Source organism: Callospermophilus lateralis, chromosome 15 (assembly GCF_048772815.1).
Source record: "Callospermophilus lateralis isolate mCalLat2 chromosome 15, mCalLat2.hap1, whole genome shotgun sequence".
NCBI classification, from domain to species: Eukaryota; Metazoa; Chordata; class Mammalia; order Rodentia; family Sciuridae; genus Callospermophilus; species Callospermophilus lateralis.
Window position 1 is genome coordinate 63,051,880 of NC_135319.1, and position 15,319 is coordinate 63,067,198.

Genomic DNA, 15,319 nt, shown 5'->3' on the forward strand with positions numbered 1-15,319 from the left:
GCTGGAACTCAGGGTCTCATGGCTGTTAGGCAAGCCCTCTACTACTGAGCTACATCCCCAGGCCCCTGCCTTTTTTTTAAAAAAAAAAAAAATTATTTTGAGATGGGGTCTCACTGCATTGCTCAGGTTGGCCTCAAATTGTAATCCTCCTGCCTCAGATTCTGAGTAGCTGGGATAATGAGCAGGCACCACCACACATGGCAAAAAACATTTTTTTATGGCTAATTATTTTCAGGTAGTTAACAATAAATATGTACATGTTTATAACTCAATGGATTTAGTTTCATTTTACATTAAAATCTGGGGAGCCAGATGCAGTGGCGCTCGCCTGTAATCCCAGCAGTTTGGGAGGCAGAGGCAGGAGGATTGTGAGTTCAAAGCCAGCCTTAGCAACAATGAGGAGTTAAGCAACTCAGTGAGACCCTGTCTCTAAATCAAATACAAAATAGGGTTGAAGATGTGGCTCAGTGGTTGAGTGCCCCTGGGTTCAATCCCAGTATTAAAAAAAAAAAAAAAAACCTGGGGAGATAGGAAGGATGCTGATAACAACACACAGTCACATAGTGAGGACCAGGGAGAAACCTAGATCAGTTTTCTCTACCATGACAACTTCAGGCAGTACAATGACCCCACACTTACTGGGTGAGGTGAGAGTGAGGTGTATGAGATCACTCAGGTAAGGGTACAAGAGTGGGGAGCAGATCCTAGGGAATGTGTGACTCTAATCATTGAATTTTTTAGCACCTGCTGTTATGCTATCGCAGTGTGTTAGGGCCTAGGAATCACAGACCAACTGCCACTTTTCCTATTTGTATTTCCTTCTAGTCTTTTTTTCCTAAGCGTAGATTTTCCCATTCACATAATTAAAATATATAATATGAATATTTTTTTTCATTTACACAAACTCAGTCTTTTTTATTTTTTATTTTTTTTAGTTTTAGGTGGACACAATATCTTTATTTTTTTTTTTTTAATTTTTTCATGTGGTGCTGAGGATTGAACTCCGTGCCTCACGTGTGCTAGGCGAGTGCTCTGCCACTTGAGTCACAACCCCAGCCCCCACAAACTCAGTCTTTAGGTTTGATTTGTATGAGCTTAGGACCAAGGAAAAGGAAGTGTGTATCCACAGAAAATGAAGATTTATCCCATTTACTAGTTAGGGTCCTATTTACAATGCCTTTGAAGTCAATGACTTTGAAATTTGCAAGGAAAATGGTGCACTTCTTACAAATGGATTTCAGGGTGAACTAGAAAGGAGGAGGCTGACATACCATGTGGAAAAAGGACAATGCCTCTTTTTGCCTAATAAGGAACTAGGGAGAGGAGACCAGAGGTAAGTAAAGGCATGTCGTGGAAAGTCAGAGAAGCCTCCACACCTGCTCATTATATCAAGTGTCTAGAGACTCTCTGAATAATTAAGGTGCAGTCGGCTCCCTCCAGGGGTAGGTGTGGAGGAGAGTTTCCAGACAGGCAGCTCCTCTTGCAAAATGGGAGCAGACCAAGGATCTGATTACTTGAAAAGGGGTCCAGTTAGTAGCTATGGCAACCTCCTTCTCCAGCCTGATGACTTGCTTCTGGGCTAAAGTCTGAGAAGCTCCTACTATAGCCCTGTGGTAGTTAAGAGCTTTGAAGCCAACTGTCCCGAATTTGAATCCAGATTCCTCCAACACTTCCTAACTGCGGGGTGCTGGGTGAGTCAGTCAGCCTCTCTGATCCTCAGTTTGTATATCTGTAAAATAGAGGTGACAATTTCCTCACCTAGATTATTGCAGCATCATATATAACATTCTGACTATGATGTCTGATACATAGTATACATGTCTTAAAAGAGTGCTTTCATCTCATTCCTAGGAAGAGATGCATGGATTTTAAATCAAAGACCAGTGTCCAAAATTAAGGAAAATCTATTCCTTGGAAGCATACACAATAGTAGCTAACAGGTTGACCACAAACTGAAGATTATGCTGACTGCTTTACAGATAATGTCAAAAGTCTCTTTGATGAATAAGTATTATCCAAGTTCAGAGAAGTTAAGATAATTTCCTTAGTTTCATAGCAAGTATGTGTTGGAATCAAGGTCCAAATCCTAGTCCACCTGTGTTCTTATCCTCCTGGTTAATGGGTCTCTAGAAGTTATTTGACTGTGCTTACTTCACTACCAGGTGAGCAGTCTGAGGACAGGTGTAGGGTAGTTCCTGGACCCCAGACTTCCTTAGGTCCATGGAGCCAGACTGCCCTCTAGTGTTAGAAGGATCTTGGGGCAGTTGGGGTTGAGGCTCAGCGGTAGAGCACTCACCTAGCATGTTTGAGGCCCTGGGTTCGATCCTCAGAACCACATAAAAACAAACAAACAAACAAATAAAGGTATTGTGCCCAACTACAACTAAAAAATAAATATTAAAAAAAGAGAAGGGTCCTGGGGCCAGATGGAGTAAAAGGTGTGGTGAAGCCTCCTTGCTCGCAGCAATGGAAACACAGCTGCTAGTCTGGTACCTTTCTATTGGCTAAATGGTTTCTCTAGGAATGGGGGGCCAAATAGGCAAGAAGGATTGCAAGTTAAGATGTGGAATCATCTGGGGTTGGAGCAGCAATCTCAGGTTAAGGTTTGAACCATCGGGTGGGAGGAATGTCTCATTCCCAACACCTGGCACGTAGTGAGTGCTCACAGAACAATGAATGAAGCTTCAAATCTCATTCTCACTTCAGTTAGAGTTCTGCTAATTTAAGTGGGGTGCCCTTGAAAGCAGTTATAAAGTTATTCATTGATTTTTGCTAGAAGCACTAGTAGAAAAGACATTGTAATATTTAACCCATCTTCCACTACAAGAGACTCCTCAGGCACTTTTACAACTAGGTGAGAACAATGCCACTCCTCAGCTCTTAAGTAATGAGACATACAATCATTTTAGGCTGTCAGTCTCACACCGGTGTCTCTAATGATCCACCAATATCAGAGCAGGTCCCTCCATCTCCATCACTCTGACCAAGTGGTGTGTTCAGTAGGTACTCAATGAACATCTGTATGCACTTCTCTTCATCCAACAGGGAGTATAAAGAAAGTCAGGCATAGCAGGTATGATTACCTGTGACTAACACTAGTGGCACTTCTTCCAAGAGCTATGTGTCCCATCTATTGCCTGATTCTTTCCTGATAGAAACCCTTAAGGTAGATATTAGCTATCTTTGCTCCAAATAAGGATATGAGACTTATTTAGGTTAAAGTGATTGTGCTAAGTTCACACAATTTACAGATGGCAACACATGTGGTACAATTCCCAAGTGCTCATTTTTTTCTACCTTGTCACTCTAAGTTTTAGAATAACAGTGTTACCAGAAGGAGGCCTGAGGAGATCCTGGAGAGGAAGGAGAACCCAACTCAGGTCTCAGGGTCCATATGTGATGGAAAAGAATTTCAGCTCATGCATTTGGAAACTCAGAAAAACTTGTTTAGGAAAGAAAATACACATTCAAGGGAGGATTTGAGGTATCCAAACAGAGAGAGACATTTTTTGGGTAAAGCAAGGAATATACAGTAAAGGGAGAATGCAGGCCATCTTGAGGGTGAGAGACACTTTGGGGGTTCTCAAGTTCTGTTTTGAAAGGAAACGTGGTGAGGGTGGGCATAGGAAGGCAGATGAGGATGAGGTCAGTCTAGTCATTCTCAGGATCCTCTGGCTAAGTGGTCTCCATTATCTGACTGGTAGGTAACATTGGAAAGTCCCCCAAATTACAGATTCCTTAAAATATAGCATCTTGCTTTGCTCAACCTATCTATTGACTGGTGGGAATTAACAGTGACAAGATAAAAAAAAATCATAAGTAGCTTATTTTAGGTAACTCTAAGAGTTAAAGACTTTCCAGAAATTTGGGAGTGACAAACCTAGAAATGTATGCAGAACTTTAAATTAAAATAATATTTCCTTGCCCTTTCTACCTGTGTGTGTGTGTGTGTGTGTGTGTGTGTGTGTGTGTGTGTATGTGTGTGTTACAGGGGATTGAACTCATAGCCCTTGGGATGCTAGGCAAGCACTATACTCCTGAGCTAGACCCCAAGTCTCCCTTTTTACCTATCTTCTATTTCTTCTATCTAACCTCAACAGGACTTACTTTCTAAAAAGCAAGGGCCTCCAAGACAATTATTCCTGACTCAATCTGCTTTGACTGCCATAACAAAATACCATAGATTGGTTGCATGTGCAACATAAATGAATTTCTCATGATTTGGACACTGGGAAGTTCAAGATCAAGGTGCCAGCCTCCATGATTCCTGTTGAGGTCTCACTTCCTGGCTTGCAGAAGGCAATCTTGTCTTTTTTTTGGTGGGGGAGGGTACCAGGTATTGAACCCAGGGGTACTCAACCACTGAGCCACATCCTCAGCCCTATTTTTAATTTTATGTAGAGGCAGGGTCTCATTAAGTTGCTTAGAGCCTTGCTGTTGCTGAGACTGACTTTGAACTCTCAATCCTCCTGCCTCGGCCTCCTGAGCCATTGTGCTTGGCATCTTGTCTTCTTGCTGTGTCCTCACATGGGACAGTGGGTGGGGGTAAATTCTGGTGTCTAATCTCATAAGAGCACTAATTTCTTCATGAGGGCCTCACCCTTGTGACCACATCTGAACCTAATTACTTCCCAAATGTCCCATCTCCAAATATTATCACACTGGGACCTAGGGCTTCAACATATTAATTTTAGGGGAACATAACATTCAGTTCATAGCAACCCCCATCAAGCCATTGGTTTAAAGACAGGTGGCTTTTCTCACACTTTGGTGATTTTGCTTTCTCTAGTCTGATCTCTTGCTGAGCCTCAGGTTGTGCCCTGTCTTAGGACAGGTCTACAGCTTGCTCTTTCTTTTCCAGGTCTTCCCAGGAATTTTGCCTTTTCTCTATCTCTTAGACAGCAATTCAGTTTGTTGCTACAAAACCTATATGACAAGACCCAGGCATAAACTCAAGGGAACAAAGCCGACTTCCAAGAAAATACACACTACAAAATCATCTCAGAGGTAACAATGGCAAACACAGCTGGTGGTTCACCCAATGCTTATCCTCTCTTCTTCCTTATAAGAGGTTCCTGATTTTTGTTAGGGCAAGAATGTGCCCAGCTACAAAGCTATATTTTGTAGCCTCCTTTGCAGTAAGAGTTGCCCATATGGCCAATGAAACAGTTATTGATGAGATTTAAGTGGCAATCACTGGTTGGGGCTTCTGGAAAAACTCTTTAAATGGGAATGTGTTGGGCTGTGCCTACTTCTCACCTCAGCCCTTCTTCCTGCCTGGAACATGGATAGAGCACAGGTGCAGAGGAGCAGCCGATATGTCATTGGAGCGTGCATGGTAAGAATGTTAGGAACTAAAGTTAGAGATTCTGGGTTTCTATTCTCAATAGAGAGCTGCTTGCCTTTTCATTATGAAAGAAAAATAAAACTCTCATATGACTTGCAGTGGTTGTAGTGGAGGGACAAACCACATAAGGGGCTTGTTAAAAATTTTGGTTCTTTGCCCCACCCTTAGAAATTTTGGCACAGCAGGTCTAGATCTGCAGTTTCAGCTAGCTTGGATTTTCTGTGGCCTGCAGCTCAACCTGATGTCTCCATTTACTACAGCCATTGATTCAGGCCAGTTTAACAAGAGTGGAGCTTGGGGTTTTTGTTTGATGGTGGTGAGAAGAAGCAGTTTTCTGACCTCACCCATCACCTAAGCCACAATGTGAACAGGCTGATGCTGGCAGACAGGAGAGCTGTGGTTCTCAAAGGATGGACCCTGGAGCAATGGCAGCGACGGCAGCAGTACCTGGGAACTTATTAGATGTGAAGATTCTCAGCCCTATCCTAGAGAGGCTGAACCAGGAATCTGTTTTAATAAGCTCTGCAGGTGATTCTGATGATTCTGAAGTTACAGAGATCCACTTAGAGCCAGAGCCCCCAGGAAAAGATGTCTGAACTGTACCTCTGGACTTCCTGAGTTTGGGATACAAATTTTTATTTTCTGGTGCTGGGCTCAAACCCAGGGCTTGGCACATACTACTCAGCTACATTGTTACCCAGGATTGAACCCAGGGGTGCTTAATCACTGGGTCACATCCCCAGCTCTTTTAAATTTTTGTCGTTGTTGTTGTTTTGAGACAGGGACTTGCTAAGTTGGTCAGATTGACCTGGAACTGACAATCCTGCTGCTGGGATGACAAGCATGTGCCACAGTGTCTGGCTCATCTAGTTTTTGTTAAAACTAGTCTAAACTGGGGTTTCTGTTTCTTGGATGTGAAAAGATTCCCCACTGTTGCTGCTGTTGAGATCCTCTGTGTAACAGAGCAGAGAATACTACCCAGAAATATTTTGTTCCATGTACACTTGAGAGGCAGTTGAGTAATAACAAATAAACAACATTTGTCTCAGAGTCAGAAAGGAGACTTAACAGATTAAAAATCTTAGCCAGACAAGATTTCCATATGATTTAGCCAAATATACCAAACCTTTGTATTTGCTTGGAGATTTAAATGAATTTCCAACTCAGAAGAGCACACCCATACTCTGCTCTAGTGCTCACATCTAAATCTGGACATTCACAATCTCTTGCTTTGCTCCCATCCGCTAAGTACAAGTAGCTCTGTTCCTCTTCAGCTACCAAGGGTCACTTCTCTTCATTCAGGCAGTGGATGTCAGTCATCTGGACTCACCATCTCTTTCTCAGGCTCAAAATAAGGTCCCTGCTGCCTCACACCCTTCTCAATAGCAGCTACAACATACTCAGGTACTTCAGTGTGTGATTGGACTCCATGTTCTGCTCCTCACTGCTCATGTGAAGGGTGAGGCTGGCCTTCTGGTGACGAGATGCAGCTGAGATGGGAAAAATCTGCTTCATAATTAACAGAAGAAACTTCTGGTTTCTTGTGGAGAACAGAACCAAGCACACAGCTGGGCTCCAGAAGAATCAAAGCAAGTGACCATCTCTCTCTTATTGAGTACTTGCTTTGTGCCTGTGCTGTATCAAGTTTTTACAGTGCCAACTATGAAATAGAGGTTCTTACTATTTCCATGAAGAAATGGAGACTTACAAAAGTAACTTGCTCAAAGTCACCCAGGTCATAAGTACCAGAGCAGGGACTTGAACCTAGGTATATATATATATATATATATATATATATATATATATATATATATATATATATATATATATATATATATATATATTATCCAGGGTGTTCTAAGATGGAAGGAATAGAAACCCAACTCAAATTTGTTTAAGCAAAAAAGGGAAATTATTGAATTGAGTTCAGGGGTGGATTTTAGGCACAGGTGGAGGCAAGTGAGCAAACTTTATGCTCTCACTCCCTTTCCTGTGTTGGATGTTTTTCCCTCCTAGTGCTAGGGATTGAACCAAGCACCTCATGCTTGCTAGGCAAGTGCTCTACCACTCACTACATCCCCAGCCATTTTATGTGCATGAGACAAGGTCTTGCTATATTGCCCAGCCTGGCCTTGTTTCAGTCCTCCTGTTTCAGTCCTCAGTAGCTATGATTATAGGCGTGCACACCTGCTCCAGATTGTCTGGACACTTCTTATGTAGGCTCTCTTTACATGGCAAGAAGGATAGACATTATCAACTTTGGACCTCCTTGAAACTTAAAAGGTTTATATCCCCAGGGGAAAAGAGTCCCCCCCCCCCAATAATAACAGTAAAAAAATTCCATCAGCCTGTTGTTTGGCCAAATTTTAATCAAATGCCCAGCCCTGCAGTAATGGTAAGCAACAGAGTACTGACTCATCAGGCCCGAGTCATGTGCCCAAAACTAAAAATGGTGGAAGCCAGGTGTGGTAGCAAAAACCTGTAATCCCAGCAGTTTGGGAGGCTGAGGAAGGAGGATGGCAAGTTCAAGGCCAGTCCTAGAAATTTAGCAAGACCCTGTCTCAAAATAAAATATAAAAAAGGGCTGGGGATATTGCTCAGTGGTTAGGGCCCCTGGATTCAATCCCTGGTACTCAAAGAATAATAATATAATAAAATAATAAATAAAAATGGTGGAAAGATCAAAAATGGTGGAAAGATCTGGAGCCACACAGACTGGGCAGATTACTGCAAAATAGTAGATGGTTCCATAAAATAAGAGCTAGAGGGCAGACAACTCCTTGCTACTCATTGCCCTCTTTGTATAGGGCCATCCTGTGTCACTGAGATACTTTTAGATTCAAGTAACAGAAAACCTAAACCTCAGAAAGTGACTTGAAGAATGAGAACATTAACCTTACATATCCCAGAGGATTCCCTCCCCTTGGTGGGTGAGGTAGGAGCTTCGGGATTGGTTGGTTCCACAGTATGTGTTGTCAGGAGTTGGTGGCCAGGACAAGGAAGTAGTGGGGAGAATCATGAGAGATCAGGGGTGGATTTCCCAGGCACAGGTGGAAGCAAGTGAGATGTCAGATTAAAAAGCCCCTCTTATAGGACAAGCCAGTAACCACTAGCAGACTGCCTGAGTGGGGGCACTCACAAGACCATGGCGGCCTCCTGGTCCCTCTTAAGTGTTGCTTCAGTTTTGGTAGAAAAGGGAGAATGCTGGTGGCCCATGGTCTCTGTAGAAATTGGCCAAGGGGTGAGGTTTCTGTCAGGTAACTGTCTCTTTTCTGGGCTAAAGCCCACTCTCATCCCATGAGAAACAGACTCCAGTGCCAACACTACTGCTCAGGACAGACCTTCCTGTTTACCTATGGCCTTCTGCCCTAAACTGGCGTATTTGCTGCTCCCAGGCCTGCTAGTTCAAGCCCCACCTCTGGACCTGCTTGCACCAGCCCGCTGCCTGGACGCCCTGCCCACTTGCTACTTCTAGGACTTCCTCAGAGCCCAGATTCTTCTCACTGGAGTCCTCCCCAAGGGCTCTCTTGAGCAGCGTTCTATTTTAGAGTCTGGGGCATCTGTTGTCTGCTTGGAAGCTGATTGTGGTATTTGCAATAGTTTCAGGAGGACTTTGTTTATTGCCTTTTCAGGCTAGCTATGCCAGAATTCCCCCTTCATGGGACAGGGCAGGCAGGGTGACTTGCCAGACCATGTAAGGGTCTGAACAAGAGGTAGTTTGGAGCCAGCCTGGGAACATGTTCCACACGACACCGTAATTCTTATGCTCATAAAGCATCCTCAGAGGATAAGCAGTGGCCTTACAGCCAGTGCTTATTTCTTCGGGTTCCCAACCCCCTTGAGACAAGAAATCTTTCAAGTGCAGACTGCTGGGCACCAGGGACCCTAAGGACAGGAGGTAGAGGGAGGAATTAGAGTTGTCAGGTGACCTAGAAGCAGGCAAACTTAGTTACCTCCATAGTGAACTAAGGATGTCAGCTGGGACCACGGCTGGCTGAGAGGCTGCTGTGGGATGTGATACAGCAAAAGCATGCCCATGCTTTACACAGCCACCGACTTCAGACCATCACCACCCAGCCTCTGAGCTCTTGAGGCTTGCTCTCTGCTTTCCTACCCTCTCTCCTGGGGGCTTGCCTGTGCAGCTGCCCTGGACACTGCCAAGACAGTTGGCCTGTCTCCTCAACCAACTTCCAGAGAACAGAGCATGCCTAAGAGCAGGGGCAAGAAGGTCACACGGGAGGAAAAGAGAAGAAGAGAGTGAGGACAAATAAGGGAGAAAATTTTAATCATGCACCCAGGCTTTTCATAAGAACTTTATTTTTCAAAAAGAGGGAAGAATCCAAAGTATTAAAATAATCCTCTAATCTTTGTTTGGGGGCGAAGGACAGGATGACAAAATTAGTCATATAAAAATTTCGAGCATAACTGGTGCAGATACTCCTTCTGCTTGGTGGAAACATCCTGAAATTTGTATTTCCTGTCTGCCACTCAGGTTCCACTGTATCGTAGGCTCTGTGCACCTCCAGTACAGGGACAGGCTGCAGGTGTCTGCAATGCTCACTTACCTATTCCACAAATGCACACAAAAGGCCAGTTTTCCGAGTCCATTTTAATCTTGTTTCTGATGAGAATGCTTTAAAGAAGAGCTGCCCCTTTTCTAAAATTCCAAGTCTTTCTTTTTGAAGATGACTATGTGTGGGAGAAATGCAAGGAAGTGTGGAAAAATGGATTAGGGATGATGGCGCTAGTACCAACCACATACCAAGGGAGACCTTACCTCACTGAGGTGATAAAAAGCAACCAGGGTTTCTCCTTGCTGTTCACAGGGGGAAACTGCACCTCTGCTTCTATCACTGAAGGGAGCTGGACGAGGCAGAGCCAAGTCCTTATCTGTAGCAGTTATTTCCTTAGTGAAGGAGTGGGATGGAAACAAACATTAGCCAAGACCGAGAGTCCCAACTGAGCCCAGAAGCATCTAGGTGCACTTTCCAATGGCAGATCCTTCTAGGGAATGGGAGACAGGATCCGGCTTCTCCGTAGAGATTCTTAAGGCTGGAGGAACTGTGATGACTTCTTGGACGTTCCTGGTTTCCTGGATCTTTTCAGTTGGTGTTTCTCTGGGGAACAGGGAGGTTCTCGTGAAGATACTTCAAACTGCCATGCTCTGAGAAGTCTGAGACCACATGGTCTTGCCCTCGAAGAAGCCACTTAGTAGTAAGGAGTCCTTCAAGGCCTACTGGTCCTCGGGCATGGATTCGTGACGTGCTGATTCCCACTTCAGCTCCTGCAAAAAAGCATGGATAAAGGAGTGCCTTTTCCCAGCCTCCGCTTCCTGTCAACACCAGACCCACATTACTTAATTCTCCTCACCGGGCACCCTCTCTCTATCTGCCAACTCCTGACTCATCCTTCCCAGGCCAGCTGCAGTCCCACCGCTCCATCAGAATGTTCTGTAGTCACTATGGATCACGGTGCACCACCCCCCCTTCTTATGATACACCCTGAGTTCCTCTCTTGATCTCTATGGCATTTTGAACATTTAAAAGTGTCTCCACTGTCAGTTTAGCATCTGAATTATCTATCTATCCATATTTGGAGATCTGGGGCATGTTCTGAGTGTACAACAATGTTTAGTATGGAGGTTTCATCTCTCCAAATATTCTTTAAATCCTAAAAAGTAAGGGATAGGTTTTTAGTAGCTCTCCCATCTAACAGTACATTCATTAGACAGTTTCTGAGCACATAAAAAGTTATTGTTCATTTCCCTTCCTTCCTATTCCTAACTTAGAGCAGGAGAACACCAGAGGTTTTCCTGGGTCTGGCTTGGTTTTCTGCACTGTATTCAGTGGAGAAAGGGTTCCCTCATTCATTGCAACTTTACTGGCCATGTATTACATACCAGACCTTGTGCTGGGCCCTGGAGATAAAGTGGTGAATAACAAATACAAGGTTCTGTTTTTGTGAAGCTGATGTTCTAGTGGGCAAGGCCGTAAAAAAGCAGCTCAGTAAATAATCTTACATGAAGCTCAAGTGCAGCAAGGGATGCTATGACAAAGACTTAATGGCAGGACTGGGGACATGCTGTGTAAGGTGGTCAGGGAAAACCTCCACAGGGAGGTGCCTGAACCATGAAGAGCTGGCTGGGGAGCAGTAGGTGAGAGGTGCTACAGGCAGAGAGAGGAGCAAGTGCAGAGATCTGAGGAGGTGTGCTTGGATGAGGCAAAGAGAGTGGGTCAGGACTCAGGTTCTGGGCCTTTGGGCATGTTATCTAACTTGTCTCTCATGCTGCAGTTCTTTTTCATTTGGAAAAGCAGGGACACAACAGATACCCTTTTGCAGTTCTAAGTGAGATAAGGCCTGCAATACACTCAGCATGGTGTCAGACCTGTAGTAAGCACTCAGTAAACAACTGTCACCAGCACTGAGGCAGTTCACAGAAATTTAACTCAACTGGAGTTTGGAATTTTACTCCTCTCCCACCCTGGATTTTACTTGAATGCTGGGGAACTCAGCCCTTAAGAGTATGCAGCTATTCCTTTGTCAAGAACATGGGGTACAAGTTCAGGGTAAGTGATGTGATAATTAAATCAAAACCCCAACATGATAGAAATGGGAACTAAAAATAATGAATCTAATGACTAAAAATAACTAAGTAAAATTCCCTTTAATAACATTTAACAATTGACTGAGAACTAATTTTCCAGGCAGGTCATTTATTTTAAAAGTTCAGGGGCATTAAAATGTTTGGGTTTTTAATTTTTTTGCCGGGGTGGGGTGGGGTGGTGGTGCACTGGGGACTGAACCCAGGGGCACTTTACCACTGAGCTACATTCCCACTCCATTTTCACTTTTTATTTAGAGACAGATTCTTGCTAAGTTGATTCAGGTCTTGCCAAATTGCTGAGCTGATCTTGAATTTATAACCCTCCTGCCTCAGCTTCCCAAGCTACTGGGATTATAGGCATGCACCAGGCAAAACATTTTAAGTGGCTGAAATAATTCTCAAATATCCAGAAAATGTGTCATAAATGTCTCAGTGTAGTTCTGTATCATGGTGTTCCTGAAAACCAGAGACCATCCCAGTAACCCACACACTAAAGGACTGGAGAGTTTATAAATAATGGAACTAGAGAGAGGGTGTCTTTCTAAAGATTTTCATTTCAGATTCTGCTGGGGACTGAAGCCAGGGCCTGTGCATGCTAAGCATGTGCTTTACCACTAAGCCCCAACCTGTCTTGTTTTGATATTTGTTATTTGTGGACTGAATGAATGAGTGGGCCTGGTACTTAGGCTCAGTGCAGGTACCAGCACCTTCTCTTGCCCTGTTTTGTGGTTCCTATTTCTTAGGCAACCTGGCTGTGTCACTCTGAAATGATAAGTCTGCTATGGGGTATTCTCGAGGGACCGTGGCTTGCTCATCTATCATGGCCTATGCAAAGACAGGCTACGTCTGCCTGTACTGCAATGGAAGCACCAAGTTTTGGACTCACACATATTTAGGTCTAGATCTGAATATTAGCAAGTTATTCCAATTTTTTGACTCTTGGTTTCCCCATCTATGAAAAAGAAATATAAGGACCTACCTTTTCTTAACATGTGAAATGCCAAAGCAGAAGATATCTATCAACTCAGGGTGGGTGGCCTGTATGATTCTCTTCACCCCACCACTAATCTGTCTCTATTATCTTGCTCATGATTGTGACAGTAAAGGGGACGTGTCTCCCCTACCTCACCAGGATCTCTGGATCATACAGTGATTCACAAGTGACTCCTTTCTCCCATGACCTGTCTTTCTTACCTAGTCCAAAACGGTAGCCATCAGAGAAGCGGGTGCTGGCATTCCAGAATACACAGGCACTATCTACATGCTGGAGGAAGAACTCTGCTGTGTTTTCTGCAGGGTAAACAAAGAGAAACTGATTTAGGATGGCCCAAAGAGAACATCCCTAGTGACAGATCTGGGCAGGGTCCAGGTTCCCAGGTGTTTTCTTCACATATTGAACATGCAGGCTTGTGAAGGTTCTGAAGAGAACAATGGAAAGTCAGCACCATCGGCCAGTGTTGTGCAGACTGGGCTAAATCCAGATCTCCCAAGCAGCTCTGCCTCGGTGCTGCCATAGTCTGTCCCTATTCACAGGTTCCACAGCCAGACTGCCTAGCTCCAAACCATAAGTCTACACCCACTAGCTGCGTGACCTGGAACGGGTGTCTGAACAACTCTGCACCTGAATAAAAAGGGAAAGACATCACCTGGCTCACAAGGTCTTGATAAGATGAACTGAGTTTACACCTGCACGCACTCATTCCAATGCTTAGCTATCATTACTGGCAGTGTGGTTATGATCCCCAATAAACTAGCTATGAATTGCTCAGGGAGTCATACAACTCCCTTCATCACTGGGCCTCCAGGCCCAGCACCTAGAAGTATTTCTCAATGTTATTTGTGGACTGAATGAATGAGTGGGCCCGGATTTCTTCTTCAGCTGCAAAATGGGTTTCTGTTAACTACCTGGTAGGATGGTTGCATGGATTTAACAACAATGCCTCTGAAACAGGGTAAGCAGTCTTTAAACTGGAGCTGATCATCTCTGCCCTGCCCCCTGCCAACTGGGCCACTGTGACAAAGCAACAAGCTAACAGATGTGAAAGCACTCAGCGCACCCCAAATGCAGCCTGTACAAGGATTATTATTAGTCTGTGGATTGTTTTCCTGTAGAGCCAGGGATGAGAGGAGCAGGACCACCTGGAGATCAAAGGGGATAAAGCAGACACCATATGCCTGAAGCACCCACACACTGACCATTCTCTGTGACGATGACATCCGTGTGGGAGCTGCCATACTTGTGGATGTGGTCAATGGCTTCCTGGACGCTGTCCACCACTTCAATGCACAATTCCAGGTCCCCATACTCTGTTCGAAGTGACTTCACTTCTGAAGGGCTAAAGGTCAGATAGGAGGCAAACTTGGGCCCTGCATGAATTTTCACCTGGAATAGAGCAAGTGCAGGGACTACAATGTAAAAACAATAAAAATAAGCAAGCAATAAGATCAAATAGCAGGATGAGTCTGTGCAACATCACAGAGCCTGGAAAAATCACAGCCCAAGCAGCAATGGGGCCTGGATGACAGAAGTGGCTCTGCCTTCCCGCCCTGCAAGCTCTGCTTTCAGAAGGCCTGACTGGCCACTTGCCAGCAAAGGGCCCTTGAGAAAGGTTGGAGCAGGGATTTAAGTAGGGAACATTTAAGTGTTAAGAGTGTGCAAGGCACTGAATGGGTTATGGACACAAGCCCTTAACTTCTGACATTTTACTAAATTGAGCACTTAACTATAATAATTCTTCCCTGCAATGTGGGAACTAGGCCTGGAACTTGTATGGAGAGAGGGAGGCATCATATACACATTTCCATTCACTGCACCCTGGAGAAGCCTGGGTGGGTGGCTTTGCTTTAGAGGTAAGCAGCACTCAGGTTCTGTTGGTACTGCAAACTATGTATGGTTACCTGTTGTATTTCTTTCTTTCTTTTTTTTTTTTTTTGGTACCAGGGATTGAACTCAGGGGCAGCACTCAACTACTGAGCCACATGCCCAGCCCTATTTTATATTTTATTTAGAGACAGGGTCTCACTGAGTGGCTTAGCACCTAGCTCTCGCTGAGGCTGGCTTTGGACTTGTGATCCTCCTGCCTCAGCCTCCCGAGCGCCTGGGATTACAGACATGAGCCACTGCGCCCAGCTTCCCTATTGGATTTCTGACTGGGTCAGTCTCGGCCCCAGGTTCTGGCACTAATTCTGCTCTTGCTTAGTAGAATGTAAGGCTCCGAGGCTGGTCACTAAGTCTGATCCCACTTAGGCCTTGTTCTCGGAGACCACCTGGGACAGGGTACATACTCTGACTCTCCAGGGCCAGGCTCTTGCCTTGGCCTCTGTTATAATAGTAGTATCTGTCTTGTTCTCACTGCTCCTGAGGTCTT

General features: G+C 44.5%; 1 protein-coding gene across 1 annotated transcript in view; it reads right to left on the reverse strand.

Annotated features, from left to right (window-relative positions):
* Positions 1-9,657: 9,657 nt before the first annotated feature.
* Aldh18a1 (aldehyde dehydrogenase 18 family member A1) overlaps positions 9,658-15,319 on the reverse strand; it is a 40,915-nt gene continuing 35,253 nt past the window's right edge. The window contains exons 16-18 of the mRNA XM_076834199.2: positions 14,148-14,334; positions 13,146-13,241; positions 9,658-10,631 (exon numbers count right to left, since the gene is read on the reverse strand). Of these exons, the coding sequence (XP_076690314.1) occupies positions 10,450-10,631; positions 13,146-13,241; positions 14,148-14,334 (465 nt within the window). The 3' untranslated portion in view covers positions 9,658-10,449. The remainder of the gene's footprint in view (positions 10,632-13,145; positions 13,242-14,147; positions 14,335-15,319) is intronic.